The sequence below is a fragment of the Aspergillus costaricaensis genome, assembly GCF_003184835.1.
Source record: "Aspergillus costaricaensis CBS 115574 unplaced genomic scaffold BO79scaffold_8, whole genome shotgun sequence".
NCBI classification, from domain to species: domain Eukaryota; kingdom Fungi; phylum Ascomycota; class Eurotiomycetes; order Eurotiales; family Aspergillaceae; genus Aspergillus; species Aspergillus costaricensis.
In genome coordinates this window covers 435,707-458,854 of record NW_020291808.1, presented here as the reverse complement: position 1 = coordinate 458,854, position 23,148 = coordinate 435,707, and the positions used below count along the sequence as shown (strand labels likewise).

The window sequence follows — 23,148 nt, the reverse complement described above, 5'->3', positions numbered from 1 at the left end:
TCGCGCAAAATCGGGGAGACTTGACCGACAGGCAGCACAGCAGTTCCGACATCAACCATGAATTTTTGGAGATCCCTCGGTTAGCGGTTTTTCCGCCCACTGGCGCTAAGCCCGAGCGGGTTAGAGTCTTCCGCACCGTCCCAACCGCCATCCCGACCTCAGTCTCCTCATTTCCGTTCATCCATCACATCCTGTCAAGGTCTGAACACTGCTACAATGGCTTCGCGTTTGGCTAAGAGCGCCCTTGGTATGCCGAACTAGACTCTTTTCGGCTTGCTTTATCAACTGGCTATGATTGTTAACGCCCCCTAGGTGCTGCCCGGCTCCGGCCGACCCTTCCCACGCGCAACGTCGCTCCCATCACTGCCACCTTGACCGCGTCTCGCTCGGCCTCCAACGTTCCCACCGAGGACCCCAAGAAGAAGGCTCAGTCCATCATCGATGCTCTCCCCGGCAACTCCCTGGTCTCCAAGACCGCCGTCCTCTCTGCCGCTGCCGGTATCTCCATCGCTGCCATCAGCAACGAGCTCTATGTTATGAACGAGGAAACCGTTGCTGCTTTCTGTCTTCTCAGCGTCTTCACTGCCGTTGCCAAGTACGGTGGTCCTGCTTACCGTGAGTGGGCTGAGGGTCAGGTTCAGAAGCACAAGGACATCCTGAACGCTGCCCGTGCCGACCACACCAACGCCGTTAAGCAGCGTATGGAGAACGTTCAGGAGCTCTCCAGCGTTGTTGAGCTCACCAAGCAGCTGTTCGCTGTTTCCAAGGTACATTCAGATCCTTTCCACACCCATCCGATCGAAATATCGTCGGGTTAGCGGATACAGGAAGCTAACGGTACGTAAAGGAAACCGCTCAGCTTGAGGCCCAGGCCTACGAGCTTGAGCAGCGCACTGCTCTTGCTGCCGAGGCCAAGCAGGTTCTCGACTCCTGGGTTCGCTACGAGGGCCAGGTTAAGCAGCGCCAGCAGCGTGAGCTTGCCGAGAGCGTCATCGGCAAGATCCAGAAGGAGCTTGAGAACCCCAAGGTTCTCCAGCAGATCCTTCAGCAGAGCGTTGCCGATGTTGAGCGTAAGTGGATCACATGTGTGCCGCATAATTTTTGATACGATGCTTACAACTATTTTAGGTATCATGTCCTCCAAGGCCCAGTAAATGGACTAGCATGAATAGCCCCGCCGTCAGCCTATGTACAAATTAAAGATCTTTCCTGTTGTCGTTAGACATACCAATACCAAATGTGGTCAGTTTAAGAGACGTGTAGCCGAGTAGCTAGACCTAAATCTCTCGGTCTAAATCCAGTATGGATCTAGATGGTTGAATTTGTACACTCTCCCGTCATTTTGTCGTGGAGAAATATGTTTCGCACCAAACTGTAATTCCAACGTAGTTGGACACTTCTAGCATCCCATATATGCTATTACTTACTACTCCATACTAGGCTTGTATTACATGCCTCTGCTATTCGGCAGTTGAATCATGTGGTGGCTTCAGGGTGACTGTTTTGGGATTTTGCTATTTGTTTGATACTATGATGCATCAACAAGCCAACACTGCGGTGGAGTAGCTGGGCTGTGCCCTGCAGGGCTGACGAAAGCCCTCTGCTGACGACAGTCTTCAATATCTTTATCAATATCTTTATCAACAAATCTGTCTTCTTTTTTCTACTGGGACATGAAACCCCTACGAAGCAACTGCGGTTGTGGTTGTTGTTGGAGAGGGAACAATGAGGGACGCTCTTTCAGTTGCCGGGAATTCATCAATCAGGACATTAACCAGGGGTTTCGTGTGGAGCATCCACAACTACCAGCGCCATCAATTCACAACGCTCGTCCAGCAGCGTCAAACCAATCAGCCAGGCGCAGTTGCTCGAGTCTTTATGTGTGACATGACAAGATGAAGAAATTGCCGCCGCGGAGGCCAAGACACCAGCCAAACCACGGTTTGGCTGTGATTTGAGGAACGATAAAAATAACCATGACAGGCAATCCATCATCAAACAAAGTTCACAGCCTCGACTCAGCGCCTGTGCCCTGCCACCATCCTTGTATACGGCTGAAGAGTCTGTTATTTCAAGCCCTGATTCTCTTTCACCAACTGTCTTCTCCGATTCTTTTCCTCATCATCTTCTCCCCATTTTCTTTACGGTTGTGGCGCTGAGTATCCACCCTCCGCGATAAGCCGCCGCGCAACGATGCCGCTCCGCGAGATACTTCACAAGAAGGACGCCCTCAACAACACGGCCGACAACTATGCGTCCGGTGCCGTTCCCACGACCTCCGGCAGAAATGTGCCTCAGATTACCTTTATTCGAACCGACACAACCTCCCAAGAAGTGATCCGTCCGCCTGTCTTCGACGGAGATGCCGATCACCCCGACGATCGATATCTAGAACCCGTTCCTCCTTCTCCTTCGCATCGCAAATCGTTGAATCCGTTCCGTCGCTCGCGTGCTCCCTCAGAGTCCTCGGGTACAATTTCACCAACGCGCCCGCGCGGAGAAAGACGGCTGACGCACTTGCTGCACTTGGATCGCTCGGGGTCGCGGAATTCTAGCTCATCATCAGTCAACGTCCCATCCGACCTCCCGCAGATAAATTGTGATAGAGGCGACGAGCAAGAAAGGGAGGCACAATGGGAGAAGAGGGCCACGATGCTGGCACAGCGCAGCCCGCAAGCTGGAGCTTCGTGTCTGTCGCCTACTTCGCCGACAGGCTTCGGATTGGATGGCGCGCCATCGAGGTCGCGGAGTTCTAGTCGGAGCCGGATAAACGATCCAGAAGGGGATGTAAGTGGTCAGGCTGCAGTGTTCTCCATGCATGGCATCTAATGGTGGCATAGGTCAATGTACAAGAGGCGATCCGACTTCATGAAGCTGGAGGTATGGGCATAACTTGGAGTTTGGCTGTCCGCTTGCTCAGTCACTTACACCTGGCGTACAGAACTCGAACGGTCGACAAAGATGTTTGAGCACCTGGCGGACCCTAACGGTGCCAACAATGCACTCAGTCAAGTGCTCTATGGGCTAGCACTCCGGTAAGTAGCAACCGTACCTTTGTTGAGCTCCGTTTACGCCCGACTCTTATCGCTGTCTGCATATTCGATGAACACTATTGCTACATGATACTGATTTGGGCTTGATATAGACATGGTTGGGGCTGCTCGCCAGATCCTGATAGAGCCGTCATGTATCTTTCGGCCGCAGCGTCCAACTCGGCATCGATAGAGTCTCAGGCGCTCCAGGCCGGCATCAAGAAAGGCGGATCTGCTAAGGGAGAGCTAGTGTTGGCTATTTTCGAGCTGGGAAACTGCTTCCGTAATGGCTGGGGCGTCAAGAAAGACCCAGTCGCAGCGCGACAATACTTCGAAACGGCAGCCAACCTGGGCGATACCGACGCGATGAACGAGGTTGCTTGGTGCTACCTAGAAGGGTTTGGCGGGAAAAAGGACAAGGTTAGTGCTGCTTGCGTAATGGTTCATTCGTGATGATTATCGCAACATGATCTGCCCGTGTCCTGGGGGTCTCGCAGCTCAGGCATCAATGCCTGAAGCCCGCATCACTCTTTGGATCCATCGGTGCTATCTGATCATCTGTATGAGCAGTTGACTGACTCGCAACGCCATGTTTTAGTTCACGGCCGCCAAATACTACCGATTGGCCGAAGAGAAAGGCAACAAATTAGTGGGAAATTCCTGGTACGTTAAAATGTCCCTTTTCAGCGTCGTATTTTCATTGTTTGATGCCCATTTCTGGGTCCTCCACGGGGCCAGTGTGACGAGCATTGCCTCAGACCCCAGCGCTCAGCGCTCTGCACCCGGCTCTCCTCACTTGCAGGTGTTGTTGCGGGATGCATTGATAGGCGCTCGGAGTTTCCGCTTCCCTGCGCCATGCAAACCAGCGTCACGCTCTCCGCCAACCACAGCCCCATTTCCCCCCATCAGCGGGTTTCTGGAGTTTAGGCTGACATGATCTTGTTCAACGACAGGATATGGAAGGACAAGTACAACCCGCACTGAACCGCTAGGGCTGTGTACCTGCTGTTTCTAGTTACAACGACCTTTCATCCGTACCGTCCCATCAGATGACGATGGCGTTTTGGACCGAGCTGAAGCAAGGCTAGAATGCTTCCACTTTCTTAGCCGGCTTCTTGCGGCCCAGACGTCCTTCTCCTTCCCACTTCGTATCCCGGCTCTGGGACACAGACCTCCTTACCTACTACCTTTTGCCGATTAATTATCTTCCATTCTTCGCTACCATCACCATGAAGGGAACGGCAATGATGATGACCCAAGCATCCAGCCTCATCTTTTTTCCTTACTGACACCCAATCTCAGAGCGTACTTTTGCTTGCTTCCCTTCCCCCGGATGTTCATACTACTTCCTTTCTTGGACTTTTCTTCTAATATTACATACATGCATACATACCCACTCTGCCTGTGCCACACCCACCAAAGCAGAGCAAATAATCGCTATCATTATACCATTACCCACCCCCATTTCCTCTTTTGTCTTCTCCCAGGACCCACGAAGTACCTTGCATTGAGTAACGTGTATGTGCATGGCATAACATCGCTTCGCATCATGTTGTTTGCGTTCGTGGGCTTGCATAGTCCCAGTAACATACTTTGCTCTAGTCCCACCCGTCACGTTGCATATGTAACTACAAGGTAGACCACTACTAGGGTAGGTAAGTAGGTAGGAATGTACGTAGTACTATTTACTGCCCGAACAAAATGCATTAATTAACCAATACATTATATATGCATGGTGGCCTGAGGTACTACGTATAGTCCAACCAAATAAGCACAGTAAATGAATAATAGTAATCAAGATAGTTATGCACACCACCAGATACCATACCCATTCCCATGTTATCATCAATGAATGACTACTAAGCATGCACATAGCATACCCACCATTCCAATAAGCACATATCTGTCATGAACATGATGGTAGACAGTAGACAGAATTCATACTCCGACCTGCGAGGCGGACATTATTCCCACCAAGAACATGTGCTACGATTGTAGTTGTAGTACATAGTTGCAGACAGTCCAACCATCTATCCAGAGTCGCCTTTCCATAGACAGTATCTCCAATCTCCAAGTTTCACGCTTAAACTATATATTGGGCTCAAACCCATCAACACATGGCGAGTGCAATCTCGTAGGGAGATGAGACTCATGATCGAGCCATGGGTAACCATGGTCATCGTTCCCGCTGGATTGATGCCTTTAATAGCAGGCATCATCTGTATGGGGTGATTCTCTGTGCGATGCGATGTGGTGATTTGTGTGTGATTATAGCTAGTTCATTGATTTTGCTCGACTACTGTCGAGTTGAGGTACATGTGGAGTGTCGTCCAGGGTGTACCATTTGGTAGCTCCTATCTCTCCCTCTTTGAAGCTTTGCAGAGTCGATTCAGGGAAGAAGTTGTGATGTTTCCTGTTCAATGAGAAAAAAAAAAAAAAGAAGCCTATCTCGGGTAAGGAGAGTAGGGATTGGATGAACAGGACAGGACAGCCATGTGCAGAATTGTAGCTGGCCAATTGGCGCCGTGGAATTATTGTTGAGTGTTAGATGCAGTGTGTTGCGGAAAATGTCTCATTTTGTGTTTGAAAGTTTGGGAGAACGATTCAAGAAAGGAGGCTGGAAATGTGCTCCCTTCAGGAGGATAATTGTTCTTGGGAAAGAGATTGAACGTGACACCAAGTGTTGTTTGACGTTATAGCTGGCCACTTGACTCCGCGCAACTGTTGTCGAGGTTGATGTGGAGTGGTTTCGCTTAGCGTCGTCGTACTGATGCTTTCTTGGAAGATTGTGGTTGTGATTATTGAAGAGAAAAAAGCAGTTTGGCGGTTTTGGAGTGTCCTGTGTCCAAGAGATAATTATCTTCTTGGGAGAGAAATCAAATCAACACGAGACCATGTGTTGTATGAAAGTATAGCTGGCCAATTGCTGTTGCTCAGCCGCTGTCGAGGTTGATGTGGAGTGTCTTGTACGAGTCATAGTTATATTGTTCTGGAAAGTCTCCAGAGCTGACTGAAGGAACAAGATAACTTGACGGGTATAGCGGATATTGTTTCCCCTGTCGGTTGGATCAGGTTGGAAGTGTTATTGGAGTTCCATGTTTCTTTTGTTGTGTTGAAGTAGCACTGTCGGGAATGTAGGATGGTATGCGAAGGTTATCTCTTCATCAGAATAGTCTTCTGGGTGTGTGATGGCACAAGGAAGCAGAGTGCACGAAGCGTTGAAGTTGGCTCTTCTTTCTGTTTGTCGGATGAGCTCTAACTAATCGCGCCTCTTTCATTGTGTCATAATAATACTGTGGGGAGTTTGTATAGTATGCGAAAATGACCTTTCCGTCTGACGTGGTTTCTGGTTTGTGTGATGACACAATGTGGGAGGATGCTCGGACCTTTGGATGATTTAAATCTCTGTGGTTGCGTGAGCTCGAAATAGTCATGTCTCTTTCGTTGTGCTCCAGTAGTACTGTTGGAAGTGTAGTATAAAATGGGAAGATGCTCTTCTCACCAGAAGAGTATTGCCGGTGTATTCACAAAACGGTAGGAAGATGCTTGACTTATTGAACCGACGACTTTCCCTATCGGTTGGGTAGTTAGTCGGATCTTCCTCATCGACGTGCTGAAGTGGTTGAGATAATATCGACAGCACATGGGACAATGCTGAACTCTGGGTCATAAGTGTCTTCTTCGTTTCTGCATATCGCAAGTATGAAGAAAGCAAATGCCAAGTAACAGAAAGCACTTTCTATACTGTAAGGGAAGAAATGCGCGTTTTTCGCATCTTTGAGCTTCTTTTTATGTCCGTGCTATCTTTTTCTCCTTGCACACTGACAATGAAGTCTTATATGCGCTCTGACTATTAGCAGGCAGCACGTCATCATCTGATATTATCAGCATGGCTTCTCAAGACCCGGTGTGTCCAAGATAGTCTGTCGTTGTACCATGCTTCCTAGTGGTTTAGTTCTTCTCTCCAGGTGAGGCGAGCTTGTCATTGAGCAGTTTCGCGTTGAAGGAAGGTAGAGGAATTTTGCTGAATCCTCTTATATAGATGGACCCCATAACATCATACCAAACAGACACGCGTATAAACAGTCAGTGACCCAAAGAGTATCATTGCTGTGTTCATACCAAATATGCAATTCTTTATCCACTTCTTCGAAGAGTATGTACGGGCCCTGCCACATAAGCAGGATGTGAGATGGTCGAGAAGGACCCTTGAATATTGTCAGGAGTGCAAGCGATAACCATCTGTGTCGATCTTAAGTTCTCAGGTATTAGCTTCGTCAGAATAGTCTGACACAATGGTATGGCGCGCAATCCTCCATTCTCCTCGACCCGGGGAGACGAAGCAAATGTTTCTATTATCGCGTCGTTTCAACCCAGTCATGGCCGTCATATTCTTCCAACCACCAGACAGGCAGTCGAAGCATTTGTTCCAGGTGTCATCAAGACGAGAGTAGCATTGCTCAGAGCAATAATCCCGTACCTTGGCTTGATACCTTTCCCTCGGTGGGCCAGTGATAATTTGAAGAGTGATCAAGGTGCTGCTCGACGTGGAACCTTTCATGGAAAGAAACCCGGTTTTTGAGAAAAAGATTTGGCTGGTATTTATATAGGCTAACAGGCGCAAGCCTTCCAGCTCCGCCGGCGCTATATCGGAGAAAGATGTAACTTATCACTTGCCTCCGAAAGTGACTTTTTGCCGGATCTGACTCGTAGCCGTGATTGTACAGCGCCCAGACAGCATTGGCTGATGGTTTTCGCCGCATCCATCACGCATCTGGAGCATCAAATGCAGGAAAGAACCAGTGACCTTTGCCAGATGCAGACAGGCAGTGGAAGAACTGATTTAAAGCCGATGAGTCTTAGGGAAGATGTTCTGTAGACATACCCTTTGTCTGCTTCGTCTAAGCCATTCCTTGAACACACCCAGCATTCGGAAAATGACACTCAGGAACAGGAAGATACGCTGTTGGACTTAGCGATGTGAACTGAACTGGAGACTTTAAGCTTCGCGTATCAAAGGCCACTTCGGCAGGTAAATTCCATTGGCGATGAGGTGTGAAGGAATTACGACGAGCCACGTCCAAGGGCATCGATGCCGGTGCACATGAGAATCGTGCACCAACCTTCATCATGGGCAATATCTCCTTCGGATACAGAAGAAGATTTCCTTCTCACCCGGCCATTCTGCGTTCTTTTGCGTTGACACGGACGGGCTGATCTCAACAGCTAGGGACATGCTCTCTCGTAATAGTCGTATCTAAAAGGTATAAACGTGACCCAGTAACACTGCGGAAAATATAAAGGGCATGTCAAAGCGGTAAGCTGGAATGAAGCGTTCATAGATGGTCTGTACCTTGGCCATATATATCATCTTCGCTTGCTTGGTGTGTTACTCATGCGTCCATATCTCAAAGTGATGTGTTCTGCTGGTCATGAGTCGAATTTTGCATAATGGGAATTAGTCCTCCAAGATATGCACAGGGCGCGATAAGCAGCCATTCAAGGGAGATTGCTGTGACATTGTCCTCTAGAGCCCCTCAATTGAGTTGATGTTGTAAGTATCCAAAAATGCTTCATATGAGGAGGATGAGCTGATGTCCCAGAAGCCTTTGAAGTATGCAGGCTAGTCCCTTAGATATATCAGGTACGTCGTTGCGCTTGTTGGCTGTGTTCAACGCGTCGAAGCTCTCGGCAGCACTGATCGAAATCACGTCATTGGCTTGTTTTCGTGGATCTCGTTCAAGGCGAAGGTTTTGATGACAGGATGGAGTGGTGCCCATATTCATCCAAACTGCTAGAGCACGAAGCTGAATTGTTGTTCACAATGAGTGAACCACAGGCCTTGGCCACAGGGAACAAATGGTACTTTCATACCGCCAGACACTGCTCAAGCAGTTGCCAGAGAAAGCGAGTAAGTGGATGTTAGGCACTTCGTCACCCTGTACCAATACTGACTCTTCCCTCTTCTGCGTCACGGACCAACTAGTCTGTTGGTGGAGTGATCACAGAGACAATCACCCAGTATACTCGTCAGGCAAGCGAGACATTTCGCAGTGTTGGAGCTTGAAGAACACCGCCTTATATATATGGTAGGTAAAGCGTTTTTCTGCAAGTTTCGCTTCATCCTCAGTAGACATTTTTGACGACTCTAGACGCGTGCAACTCGTCTTGTTGGGATTGATCGTAAGCAAGGACGACAGGGCCGTGTAAGAAAGTGATCGGGTAGCTCATGAATGGTTCTTGAAAGACCCAAGTGTATTCGATTTGATTGCTCCTTTCGATATTGCCTTGACCGACAAGCCGATCCTTGAAGCCTCTGACAAAGGACAGAGTGTGGCATGGCTCGGTAAAAGTGACGCCGGCTTTATATAGCATATGGTAAAGCACATTCCAGACACAGTGTGTTGACCGTGCACAGGGTATTGCCTACCACTGTGGTTATAATCGACGAGGACTTGTATTCTTCGTCAATCTGGGATTGAAGCCATCGATCACTGCTCTTGCTTGGGAGTGACTTGGCAACGATAACCGGCAGGGCTATTTGGTGTAGCACGTTTTGGCGTGCGCTTAGTGGTACATCGATACATTGCATGATTCGATGAAGCTTCCATTGTATGGCTTCTTCAATCATTATCAGTATGATTCTCGGGTATGGAGCAGTTCCCGGAAACGTTGCTTCTTGGCCGGGGTGGAATACGGTTGATACCCACACCCAGGCTGGTGGTGCTTGTCATTTTGTCGAAAGACAACTATGTATATCACATATATTGACTTTGAGTCGAAGTATGGTTGTCCAGTCTCCGTATGAGCTTCATCTGTTCGCTTTGGCAGGAGGCCCGAAAAAGTCGGAAGTATCTCGTAAGGCAGCGATTGAAGACACTCAGTATTCGGACATCTGTTTGGGCTGTGGCATAAAACCAAGTGGGCTTCTTCGAGGAAAGTATTTCTGTATCACATATCTTTGGGACGTTGACATCGCTGGTCACTCCGCGGATGAATGGGCCTCAAGAGGCGCCCTTCCCGAAATGTGGGATTGCGGTGACTAGGTATCCCAAAGACGCAGTGCAGACGTGTCCATAGTGGGTTCCTTTTTTTGCAGGAGGCACGAAGCCTGAGCCGGTGATTTTGTAAAGAAAGACGCCCCGGCACGCACCAAAGAGTCAGGGGATGTATCCCCTCTCTCATTCGTCTTGTGGAACAACACTACCGCATGTGATAGGGCTTAGTACACTTTGTCATGCCCGATGGTATCGCACACAAGAATTCGGATACGATATTCATCACCGAACTTGAAGTAGGTTAGGTTTTGGTTGTGTGTGAGGCTGATTGAACATGACGGAACCAAGAAGAGATGGGGAGAACCACTTGTCGAGCCCCATCCATATGATGGGTGTAACTGGTATGCTTTGACCGAGTTGAAAGCGAGTTCCTGCCATAGGTTGCAGAGAATGACGATGTGCTGTTCCTTGGACATTTCCTGGAAAGCGACCACACTTCCAAACCAACATCTCCTCCCTCGTTTCTCGTATCTCCGAGGAGATACATCAAACTTCCATCCTCTGGTAAATCACACTTGATAACAGATTCTTGTTTGTATCAGGAGCGAAAGCCGCAGACACGAATTCCCCATTGTAATAAGCCCGTCCGCCGAGTTCGTGAAGAGGGTTTGTGAGGAAGGAGGATGAGGTCATGCTGTAGGTTTCACCGCGGTATGAGCAAAGAGAAATATGGTTTCAATGTCAGCCTTGGGTGCCGCAGGTTGGAGATTGGGGTGAGTGGAAGATGGAGAAGTCTTTGGGAGAAGCCTTTGCGAGGGTAGGCCTCCGTATTGCTTCTATATAGGATTCAGGTGCGCAATCCCAGAGAAGAATTACATGGCACAGAACATGACATGCTTGCTCTGGGGTATATAAGCAAGCAGGATTCACATTTGTGAGGCCACATCGCCCTCACATTCGTTTTCTGGTAGTATACCCTGCCTATAAAAGGAGGGAGATTCAAACGAGTTCGGTCTCTAGTTGAGTCAATGCTTCCATGTATGTACCCATGACGGAGATCTGTTGCGGTCTAGTATCTCTGCGGTTTGAGGAGTATGAGCGGATTATGTTCCATCGGGCAGTGGTCGCGAATATCGTTACCTGAAAGTTGAAACTGTCAGTTGATTGGTCAAGCGTCTGTTAACGAGGACATAAGACTTACTCTGCTGGGGATTTCCACTCAAGATCGTATATAATTGCTTGCCCATGACGTATAAGGGACCGTGAAAGTTGGGACCATTGTTGCCCGAATCCCAGGCCAATAGATGTGACTCAACTCATAATATGAGTAGTCAAGGTCTCGAAACCCCTTCACAATGAGATGAAAAGTAAGGGGAGACTAATTGTGCTCTGCCACAGAGTTCTTGAACGCCAGAATAGCCGGAATTGATGATTTCACCTTTAGCTTTGCGGGTTCGCGACTCAAAGTGAAGGCGGTTATGATCCGGTGGTTTTCTGATCATTATAGATGCCTGGCTGATCTTTGCAGGGTAATAGGCAATCAGAATGCAGTATTACTGTAGAAGAGATGCTGGAAGTCTTAGGTCCGGTATGATGGCTCCGCGTTCTGGAGCTCGCATGGGTATGACAGAAAGTCGGTAGGAAGATTGGACAAGGGTCCTCGATAGTAGTGATTCGAGCATATCCACATCAATGTGTTACTGCTTGCGAGAGAAATTAAGCAAGTGCAGTGACCGTGCTTGTGCTTCCAAGGAAGGTATGTCTCACAAGCTACAAGAAAGTGGAACCTTGGTCTAGGTCAAAAGCCAACTTGATATGGACATGTCGGCCCACCAGTTCTAGGTTGCTCAAAACCAAAGGGACATGTTTTGAGTAAGGAAGGTCGTCATCAAATAAAGCATGCGAGACACCTGCGATTCCGTAATATGTTATATTGTTTGTTATATAATCCAGTTGCTTTGTGCTTGTTCGATTTGTTGACAGTTGCGCAAGTTCTTTCGGTGGTCACCGTATATTGAGGAGGAATCGACCTGGACCGTGTTGATGGAAACGTGTAGCAGGGCTCATCGTAAAAACCCTGTCGTCACTGAAATGGTTGCTGATCCTACATACAGCTCACCAGACAGTGTGATCCCACTGTAATGAGTGCTCTGTTAGAAAGTGATCTGATGTCTGTAGATGCTCCCGTTGTTCACTCACAAGACATCAAGACTCTGCAGAACCCAGCTTCGAGCGATGTGATGTTGGCTTTGCAGCGATGCTGCGGCGCCAGATTCCATTTTGCTGGGAAGCAGACGATTTCCTGGGAAAGATGCATGGGTGTGATTAGCTCGCACCGGGTGTTCCCGAGCTTTCGCCGTAGACTTATGTGAATTGACCCGGCATGTTGTAGATCGTGCCAAGATATGTCTCAGCACCTTTCAAGAACGTCTTCTTCGCAGACACTGCGTCCGAACGAATTTTAAAGGCCAAGTATCGGCTGCTCCTTTAGACATGCCTAGGAGCTAGCGGGATAAAGTAGAGGAAGATGACGCGCAGAGCTTCTTCTAAATGATACTGCGCTCAGCAACGCTCTGCCTAGATCTCAGTACATTGTCAGTATGAGAATGGTAGTGAGAGTCAGGTGTACGCTGGTAAAGATCGACTGACTTACCTATCAGTGACAGCAGTCAGATATTTGGCGCTGAAGCTATATAGCATGAACAGAGTAAGCTAGCGGTCTCGGCGCGATAGTGAGACCCCGGTCGAATGACCATCTATGCTAGAGTTGCTGCTCAACTAGTGACGATATAAGAAAGAGCGTGTTCGAACACGTTCGGTAAAGATGTATAGAAGGTATAGCAAAGAGATATGCATAACTGATGGATCTTGGCAATTGCGACGGTTGCGACCGCTTGAAGCTTGCAGGGCCGATCCACGGAAGCCTGAGCCTTCATTATTTTCAGAACTGCGATCACCGCAACTGAATTCGCAGTTGGGAAGTTTTTGCATCTTCCAGGGATATAATGCACAGTGAGTAGTGCTTATCAACATACTCCACGGAATGATGTGTAGATGATGCTGCACACCAGCGCTGTAGTGATGAATATAGACCATCCACAGTGTAGCCCTTAGAGGATATAGGGAATCAGCTGGCACCATTATTCAGAGCACGAAAAGAAAGGTATAATGTGCTCCTCTTGAGATGAGAGCTTGACAGGTTCTTATTGACGGGGTATAGAAGGCGAATTAAGAAAGATAAGAGATGAGAAATTGGTAAGCCATGCGCGTGAGTCGCGTTGAGCAAGCCACAGAGCCAGTAAAAGAAATAAAGAAAGTAGTAGCTTTGCTTAGAGAGGTGTATATAGATCAGACGATAGTATAGTATGGCTCATGAGATGAGAGCCATGTCAGGGTAGTCATAGTCGAGATACCCTTTGTATATACAATCTTTTTTCTGTGTTATTAGAAGGATAAGAAAGAAAAGAAAAACTCAGATGAGAGAAGAATCAGGACCCGTATTTATAGCTGCTCATCCCAGAAAGAAATGGAATACAATCGCCGCGGTGATGACGTTTACAGTGACGGGGATACGTAGTGACGGAGACATCCAGTGACGGCGTTAACGGGATGTAGTGATTTGGAATATGAGGTGGCGTTTTTACGTTAATAGACAGGGTGAAGAGATGGACAAACCTAAGAATCTAGTGGGCTTTTGATCGTGAAATATGATAATCGTGAATTCGCACCTTCACGATATCTAGGAAGGTAATATGCCTACAGTGATGCTTATATCAGACGAATGATCACATTCATTGTCAATAGCTTACTAGGCAGGATTTGTGTGCAAGTCCGAGACCGGAAGTCTTTTATTCCATGTGGTTGGCCAAACTCCTTAAAACATTGCTGCCAATACTATATACAGTACAAAGAGGTGATCCACAGATGACAAACGAAATATAGTTCTTTCAAAAGAGTGGACGGGACAAGCCCAAGATCATCTGTGTCATGCCACATGCACATGCACGGGCATTTGTCAAGTATCTGACAAAAGAAAGTAAACGAGTGGTAGGTTGCAGAGCCATCCAGTATGGCTTCTCAGCAGACCCAGATCGAATCATCATCGCAACATAGACATTAACAGGCATCCCACATCCCAAATCATAAACATGTCAGTCATATCATAACAATCATAGCAAATGCCACTGCAGCCCAACCTATTCCCCACGCGATGCACGCAAAACCAAAACAAAATCAAAAACCACAACAGTTCAAAAGCAATAAAACAGAAACCCGAATCCAAGTCATATGCAAAATGTAAGCAAGCGCTCGATATGTTCCGTCCCGTTGTTCCGTTGGACTGCCTGCGACGCGCAGGCAATGTCCCATGGTGAAATTCAAAAGATGCCATCCGTGAAAGAAAGTCATAAAAATCGACGAGAAGGTGTGGAGGTAGATGTAAACGACTGCAACATATTTCAGATGCTCGAGAAATCCACACTCAACTCGGAGAATGAGAAAACGCTGGTACGCCGATAAAGCCGAAGGAGTGCGAAACGTAGAACAACATCGCTAAATTGTCAGACGAGGTCATCATGAAGCTAGTCCGTAAGATATATCCAGTCGAAGTGAATGGTAAGCTGTCTATGTATGTATATGGCTAAATCTGGCTAAAACTGGCCAACAGTCGTATGTCGTTAAAGCATGTAGAGAGAAGGTGTACGTCTGTCTAACTGTAGACGACGTAAAGGAGGCGGAGGTGGAAGCACAGAACTCGATCAGTTTGCTTGTTTGGATGCAGAAGAAACGCAGGCAATGTAACTTTGTCTGGGCACGGTGGAGAGAGAGGGAGAGAGAGGAGAGAGCTGAGATGGGCGATGTACGGTCGGCGTGACCCAACCATCGCGGGGCTAAACTACTGGCTGAAGCCGGAGTCTTCCTCCTTTACGGGGGCGACACCATATTCCTGAACCATGCGTCTGAAGTCTCGGATAACCTTTTCAGGAACCCGGTCCCACATGAGGGAACGAGAGTAGACTTCAGAGGTAGCCTTGTTCGGAAGCTTGTGGGCAACGTTACCACGCATCGCAGCGAGCGCCTGCTGCAGATTAGAAGGCTGCTGCTGCTGCTTGTAGTCGACACCCGCATCATCAAAAGTCGTCAAGGAGTTGTACTGGTCCGCGTTGAGAGCGAAAACCTGCTCCTGTTCCTGCTGCTTGGAGGGCATGGCCAGGGTGTTGTGAAGTTCATCCAGGTTCGACGGTGCCGCTGTGCCGGTCATCTGAGCCATCTCGGCTCCAGTGATGGTGGTAGGCATGGGCATGGCCGACGAGGAAGCCACAGCGCCTTGGCCCTGAGCGAGCTCGGGCGGAGAGGAAGACAGAACAGCCCGGAGGACATTCGCGGACTCAGCGCGATACTCTTCCGAGAGCTGAGGCATGGAGCGAGCCGACAGCGTAGAGCTGTTGGAGGCAATGAATGCTCCGAAGAGAAGGCACATGTAAAAGGCGTTCCAGCTGAAGGGGTAGTCGCTGGTCGCAGACTTTTCCTTATCGTTCGTGGAGACCACCAACGAGGAAGAGTGTGCCGTCGAGCTGGGAACAGACTCTGCGTCAAGGGAGAGGCTGTTCACCATAGTAAAGTCTTCCCAAGGACTGCTGTCCATGGTCAAGTTCTCAAAGTCCGAGAACTCGGTGGCCATCGCAGGAGCGGCGGTTCGTGCGTGTCTCTCAAGCTTCTCCACAGTCTCCTTGAGGATGTTGTTCTTCTTTCGAAGATCAGCAGTCTCCAAGGTGTGCACCCGGATCAGTTCATCCTTCTCCATGTGCATGGTGTTGATGTACTGGGTGATTTCCTGCTGGGCGGCCATCCATTCGCTCTTCTCGCGAAGGAGTTCGGCCTCCCGTAGGCGCATGTTCTGCAGTTCCTCCTCGAGGTCGCTAATGACCTGGGTGAACTGCTTCTTCTCCTCTTCCAATTTCTCGGTGTGGAGCTTCTTGCGCTGACGGGAATCCAAACTAGAGGACAAGATTAGATATGGGCTGATGTCATCATGTAAGGGGGGGGAGGGGGCAGTGGGTACTTACGCAGCTTGACGGTTCCTCAGCAGCCGCTTCTGTTGTTTGAGTTCTTTGATCTCCTCCTCATTGGTCGACTGGCTGATCAGCTGGTCGATGTTGCTCAACGTCCGTTCTGCAGGAATCTCAAAGCGAGCGTTCTTCTTCCGGATCCCATCCCGGCGCACACTCAAGGGGGAACTGTTGCGGTAGGTCGGGCTCTTGGTTGGCCGCGACATGGCATCAGGCAGATCCGTTGCAGCGGGCATCCAGCCCTGACTGGACTGCGGCGACATAGCCACAGTGGCAGGGTGGGCGAAGGCCATGCCGGGACGGTAGGACATAGAGGGGATGTTGATGGTGCTGACAGGACCGACGGCACCGCCAGCAAAGGGGGCTGATGAAGCGTGATCCAACTCGGAGGGAAAGTGATCGTACATGGCGGTAGGAGTGCAGGAGCCCGATTCCTTTGCAAGCTGCCAGGAAGCCTGGTGGCCGTATGGAGCGGATGGATGAGCGCCGTCTACCCGCATGAAAGGATTGGGGGCGGTTTCAAAGAAAGCGTGGCCGACTTGGGAGTTGTGACGGGACTGTGTGCTAGAGACGGATTGGGAGAAATCGGACCAGACGGAATCTCGATGCGCAAATGCATCGGGTGCATGGTCATATGAGGTTCTCCGGTGGTCGGCAACAGTGGAAGGAAGTTCGGGGGAAGTAGAGTCGAGGATCTTATCATCAAGTACACTCATGTCGTCTTCTTCTGAATATGACGGTTTGGCATCCAATGTAGAGGGGGATTGTTGGTAGAAGTCAAAGGATTGTTGAGAATACCTTGCCATAACTGTGAATGTGTATATGACGAAGATAAAGGTGAAAAAAGGTGGCTTTGATCAGGGAAAAAAGCCTGTGGTTGCTTGTAGAGCAGTCAAGAGGCGGTGTGTAAAATAAAGGTTCGGGAAAAAAACAGGTCAAGAGGTGCGGGGTTTTAGGGTGGTTGGTGAAAGTATTTAGAAAGTCTCAAACTTGTGAAGAATGGGAGGAGTGAAGATATAGCCCGTGAGAAGGAAGACGAGAGAGTATAATCTCCAAAGAGTCTCAAGGGAGGAGGAGGGATGGGGGAATAAAATAGGATAAGGTGGGAAGAGAAGTAGATCGATCGGGTGGTGGTCAAGGTGTAGAGTAGTAGAGAACTAGCGAAGTGGAGGCAGAAGAGGAGCAGGGGAGGAAAGAAGCGGAATAAGTATAATATGAAGGAGGAGGGGAGGAAAGGTAAAATCGAGGTCTCTTGTGATCAGACAGAAACCTCTCGCGAAGAGAGTTTGAAGTTCAGTATAATTGATTGATTGTGATGGAGGACAAGAGCAAGTGACAAGCGGGAGGGGGAGTCCATATATCCTTCGGGGCTGAATCAGGAAACATGCGATGAGGGAGTCCCTGACCAAGTTCAGAATAGTAAGACTGCTTTTCGACCCAGCACGAAAATCTTAGGATGAGTGAATAATTTTTTTTTCTTTCCCAGAAATTAAAAATAAAAATAAAGAAAAATAATATTCAGATTAAAATCCCAAGAAATAAAAAATGCGAACAAAAATAAAAACACTAACTATAATCATAACCATACTTTCTCTCTGGGACCTGACCCATAACCTACAGACGGACCAACAGCGGCAATCATGGGGGGAACCAGAAAAATAGGCACTAGAAAAAAATAAGGGAGAGAGAAAAAATAACAAAAATAAAAATAAAAAAATAAAATAAGGAAAAAATCAGGAAGAGAAGCAGAGTGAGTGAGCCCAAGAGAAAAACACCCCAAGAAAAACCAAAACCAAAAAATCCCACCTAATTCCCGTGCCCATGATTTTCCCACGGCCTTCTTTCTTCCCTTCTCCATCGGCCCTAAACAAAGTAGTAGGTAGAAACCACAGACCACAGACCCATCGCTCGCACTTCCTCGCTCACTAATCGGCCGCACCCCCAAAAACCACCCAACGAGCATCCGGCGGTCAGCGGAAAAGTCAAAAGACGAGGCGACATTTCTGACTGCTCCCGAGATTAACGAGGAGCGATCATTGGATGCTTCGTTGGGCAGACGTGCAGCTGGCAGGGGAACCTTTGGGACGAAGAGGGTGGATGAATAATCATCGTTCCTGGCTGGTTACTCGTCCAGTGCTTTTGACTAGAGACGAATCATGATCGTGACGCTTCTCGTGTAGTACCCATGATGATTGATCTTATCCCCTGGGTTGGTAAAGGTTGAGGTTATTCACATCGTCAAATGTAGGTACTTACTAGCGGACTAAGGAGGCTAACTAGCGAGAATATTGCTGCCCTGGAAGAATCCCGATGATCGCCTTGCCGGTAGTCTACTATCTACTGTAGTACTTTATTGTAGGCCTAAACTTCTTCATTTCATTTCCCAATTACATCAAAGGAAGCATCACCATTATCTGTGAGATTATACTTACTACTTACTACCTAAACCGTCTAGCAATAGTAGTAGAAACTAGAAAAGTAGGAGATACCTACCGACCTTAGTAAGTGAGTATGCTTTTCACCAGACGCGACTCATACATAGTGCAGGATGTGATAGATGATAGGCCGAAGGAATTCGGTGGGATCTTCCCCCCAACTGTCGCATAATTAGAATAGAATAATAATCAACCCTAACCGCCAAACCTAACCAACAATATCGATAAAGAGCCCTCGCCCGTCAATAACGGCGGCTATATGCCGTTGCCTGTCTCAACTAACCTTAACTTTTGACTTTTGGAATACCAACATCAGTCAATCATCCGGACCGATGGATAGCCGCTCGGGATGAGTTCTCAACTGGGACTCTACTATTCGTAGATACTACCTTTCCCAGTGAGTGCCGGTCTCCGGGTAGAGAGTGGGTTAGAGACCGGAGTCGTACTAAGTAAGTCCGTAGTAGGAGGAGTAGGGACCATAAGTTTCCATGCTAGTATAGTTAGTTAGTTAGATGTCTGTAAGTAGTGTAATGGGTGCAGAGAGTAGTCGGTATCAGAACCATGGTTAGTATTACGGGTGGGGCCACAAATCGGATATCGATAGCCTATCGATTCGATCATTCCTGACAGTACGACCCCTCCATCCGATACAGTCGAAACTTCCGTCAATCCATGTGCCTGTCCTTCTCTCTCTGTGTCTGTCTGTCTGTCTCTCTCTGCCAGTCGCTTATCCCGTAGCAGCCCGAACTCAGGCATGCGTTTCCCTTCTCTATCCCTCCCGACAGTAATCAATCACATCCGGGAACGCAAAACGATTGATTGGTACCTGGGGTCCAGCACACTGGGTTCATGGTTTCAAGCACACACCACACCACAACACAACCCCTCCCTTCCTATTCATCCTCAGGTTCGATGATGATCCCACAATATACGTACATATGTAGGTGGGTAGGTACCTGAACAACAGGCCCGTTCATCCTACCAGGACCTGAGGAGGAGGGGGGCTCACTTGGCTCCTCGGTGTTTTGGATTTGGGAAAGATGATGCCCAAAAGAGGAGATCGTCTGTGCGCTCAGTCAGTGTGCATCCATCCCATGATCGACCCCTGGGATAGGGCGAGTCGTGAGTTACAGGACGATACCAAGAATACCAGACGATGAGGCCATACCCCCCTCCCTCCCCCTCATACTTTTTTTCTTCCGGTGGGAGGAAGAGAGGGCAGGCGGGCTTGGGATCAGATGGACGGACTCGATGTCATACAATACATACGGAACACCACCACCCATCCCACCCCCCCCGGGCATGAAGCGTATCGCCCTCCAGCCTTCAGTTCAGTTGCGGGCATGACCAATCATTCGCGCGCGCGACAGTGCAACATCCCTCATGGGCTGAGAGGAAACTATTTCCATTGTGATCATCAGCATTGCACGCCAGAGCGCTGGGAACCAAAAAGCTCCTGAGGCTGGATCAGGCTGTTGATACTGATGAAGAAGTACGGAGTGTTTCCTGCTAAGACCGGCTTAGAGGAGAGAATGATCCGATGGGCTAGCATCGCATCCTTCATTGAAGCCTCGTTCTTATCGTAATTCTTATTGTTGGTGTGATATGCCCGTGACAGCAGCCTCCCAAGCCTAGATGTTTGCTTTCACTTGCTACCATTGTCATTCACCACCACCAGCAGCACCACCCTATACACATGCTTTTATTTTGCATTTTTACTCTCCATAGCACCTCGATAGAGAACCTAGGAAACCACCACGAATTCATCTCTGGTACCGTTAGGGCCGGCCCGTAGAAGGGAGATCCATCCAACCCATCCAAAGAAGTTGATCCACAACCAATAACCACAAAGAAAACCAAACCAGCCAGTCATTCCACGGGTGGACGACAAAACAAAAAACCAAAACAAAACAAAAGGGCCCTTTTGCCATTTCGGTTAGACTGGGTCATTGCCTGCCCGCGCGGCCCCTTCAATCGGCGCGCGCGCATCGCATGCACACCCGTTCTGTTGCGACACACACTCACTCACTCACACACACACCCGCGCCCGCCCGTGCTTTTCGAACCAATTCCATGACAGATTACGTGAAATGCACATACCGCACGGAAGCTGCAACTCAGGATGCAGAAACCAAAAAGCACGGACACACACTCTCTCTTTGGATTTCATCTTGGACTGGACGTTCTCCAGTCAGATACAGATATTAATCAGGTTTACGGTTTGATTGATTTAATTTTATTTCTTTTTGGGGATGATTTGCCGAGCGGGTGTTTTTCTTTGCTTTTTTGTTTCTCGATTCTGGCGTTGGTGCCAGGCTTTTAGTAGTTTAGTTTAGTTGAGTTGAGTTTAGTACTGTAAGTAAGCAAGTCACTGACTTACCTACCTACCTACCTCTGTGCTTCACTAGTCAGGCAGGTAGGTAGTAGTCAGTTAAATTACCTCTTTCGGTATAAGCACCACCATCAACTTATGGAGCTTAATCCACTTTTGACGGTTCACCTGCATTTTCTTTCTCTTTCTTCGTGTGGTGTGGCGGTTGATACTAGACTACTAGTATCTAGTACTGTTAGGCTAGCCATATCCACTCACCCTGTTGGTTTCGTCCTTAGGTAACCGTCTTACCTAAGTAATCTCAACGGCGGAGTCACGAGATGGAAGTCATTCATTCATTCATCCAGTCAGTCAGTCTATCGACCGAAAAGAAAATAATCACAAGGGAAAAACTTAATGTTTGGTAATTTCCCAATTAGGAAGGACACACGGAGTAAATTATCATCAATCGCATCCTCCATCCCGTCCCTCCCTCCACCTTTGACCTTTACCAGTAACAGAATTCGTCATCCATCTAGTACTCCGTACTTTTCCTATTACCCAACTAACTAAATTCCTACACTGGAAAGAAACAAAGATTGATAATTGCCAATAATTAACCCCAGGTAAGGCATCACTGCTTCTTCCCCCTTTCTTGCACTTTCCTGCGGGGAAACCAAACCAAACCAATCGATGTCATCGCATCTCGCTCGGATCCTTGGCCGTGCGCACCGCACGATCTGGGTTCTCATGCAGAGACAGGGCGAGTTTGGGTTGAAGCATATGGCCATCCATGGCCATGGCCCATGGCCAAGGCAAGAAACGGTTTGCGCCTATCTTTGCTTGGCTTGGCAGGAAGCAGAAGCAGAAGTAGAAGCTAGAGCTGGAGCTCGAGCTTGAGCTAGAGTTTCGAGCTTGGAGGTGATGTGATGTGAGGCTGTAGTTGGTTTGTATTGTGATTTTCTGCAGATAAGGGGTGAGGTAGATGTGGTATGTGCCTTAACTGGACATGTGCGTTGCCTTGGTTTGCCTTGTCTGGGTGTTGCCATATGGCTTTTGGTGTTTCAAGATATGTAGGTATGTTACTGGATAGACCTACTAGTAGTGAGTGAGTGAGTAGTACTACTGTACTCTGTAGCAAGCATTGCTTACCCATCCACCATGATTGGCTTAACGCAGTGATGCTACAATACATATCCTCAGACACTATAGCATCATCTACCACAGTAAAATCACTCCTCCAATACTACTAATCGAAGAACCGAATGACGTCCGAGAACCTTCCCCTCCAATTCGGCCGATAGCATGATATCACAGCATCACCTTCCCCCTCCTCCCAAACCAACGTGTCCTAACCCCTCTAATTCGAGGCATCAAAATCCCGAAAATCCTCAATATGTAATCAAATCTCAAGCAGCTAAGCATGAGTACATAGTTACACAACAATGCCTGCGCCGATCCACATCCACCGCCCCAAAGCAACAACATAACATAAAATAACATAGTAACATAGATAGTTAGTCCCCGAAATCCTACAGTATGCACAAGGACCGAAGTAGCAATTAGAAAGTCCACTTACTTACCGCCAACTATCTACTATCGATAAGATGAAACAGACCAGAAGAATCCATGACCCACTGCACTAGAATTGTATGTAGTTAGTCGAGTCGGCAAGCTTGGACGTCGTCACCGACCACTTAGACTACTGAGTGTGTATCTACTCGGAGGTTTGTTGGTATGTGCGCTGCGTAGTAGTAGTGCAACAGAAAGAGGGTATGAGTCACACTGTCTACGGCCCCTCGCCTCCTCCGGTTTGTTTTCTCGAAGCTTTACCGGTCTAGATGATTTCCTGATTGGGATGGAATCCATCATCCCCTTGATGACTTGGTGTTTCAGGTTGTTGTTGGTGATGAGCTAGGATGGAGCTGTTATTGGGGTTTGTATGTGTGTTGATGTCATGGGTTGGTTCTGGTGCTTACTCTGTAGGCTTAGCCTTACTGGTCTGTGTTTATGTTTATGTTAATGGTATACTATGTAAAGATAAATGAGTTATTGTATGGAGTAAGATTGGAAGCCACGTTTCACAGGGAGATAGGCAATTTACCTTGTGGTACGTATAATCAAGGACAGAAGAAAGAATCATCTCATCTACGCAGCGACTACTACCGATGTGCATTGGTATCGGGTACGCATGGAAATCCCAAAAGCAAAGAGTCAGTCCGTAAGCATGTCATATCCAGGGCCGGCAAAGCAGCGGTGCCCGCTATTCGCGACAATCGCGTGGAACGTGAAATGCAAAAGAAG

General features: G+C 48.2%; 3 protein-coding genes across 3 annotated transcripts; 2 read left to right on the top strand and 1 right to left on the bottom strand.

Annotated features, from left to right (window-relative positions):
- Positions 1-185: 185 nt before the first annotated feature.
- On the top strand, positions 186-1,255 carry atp4 (F1F0 ATP synthase subunit 4). The gene is made up of 4 exons (XM_025680800.1): positions 186-247; positions 313-767; positions 848-1,070; positions 1,129-1,255. Exons 1-4 carry the CDS (start codon positions 217-219, stop codon positions 1,152-1,154), a joined length of 735 nt encoding a protein of 244 aa, XP_025542015.1. The 5' UTR covers positions 186-216; the 3' UTR covers positions 1,155-1,255.
- A 424-nt stretch (positions 1,256-1,679) lies between these two features.
- Positions 1,680-4,474, top strand: BO79DRAFT_236313 (tetratricopeptide repeat protein). The gene is made up of 8 exons (XM_025684564.1): positions 1,680-1,880; positions 1,984-2,098; positions 2,161-2,787; positions 2,841-2,880; positions 2,942-3,035; positions 3,146-3,452; positions 3,631-3,695; positions 3,986-4,474. The coding sequence occupies exons 1-8, from the start codon at positions 1,726-1,728 to the stop codon at positions 4,014-4,016; spliced, it is 1,434 nt and encodes a 477-aa protein (XP_025542014.1). The 5' UTR covers positions 1,680-1,725; the 3' UTR covers positions 4,017-4,474.
- A 10,198-nt stretch (positions 4,475-14,672) lies between these two features.
- BO79DRAFT_79590 (putative bZIP transcription factor) lies at positions 14,673-17,289 on the bottom strand. The gene is made up of 2 exons (XM_025689758.1): positions 16,096-17,289; positions 14,673-16,026 (listed from the first exon to the last, which is right to left on the bottom strand). The coding sequence occupies exons 1-2, from the start codon at positions 16,902-16,904 to the stop codon at positions 14,925-14,927; spliced, it is 1,911 nt and encodes a 636-aa protein (XP_025542013.1). The 5' UTR covers positions 16,905-17,289; the 3' UTR covers positions 14,673-14,924.
- Positions 17,290-23,148: the final 5,859 nt, after the last annotated feature.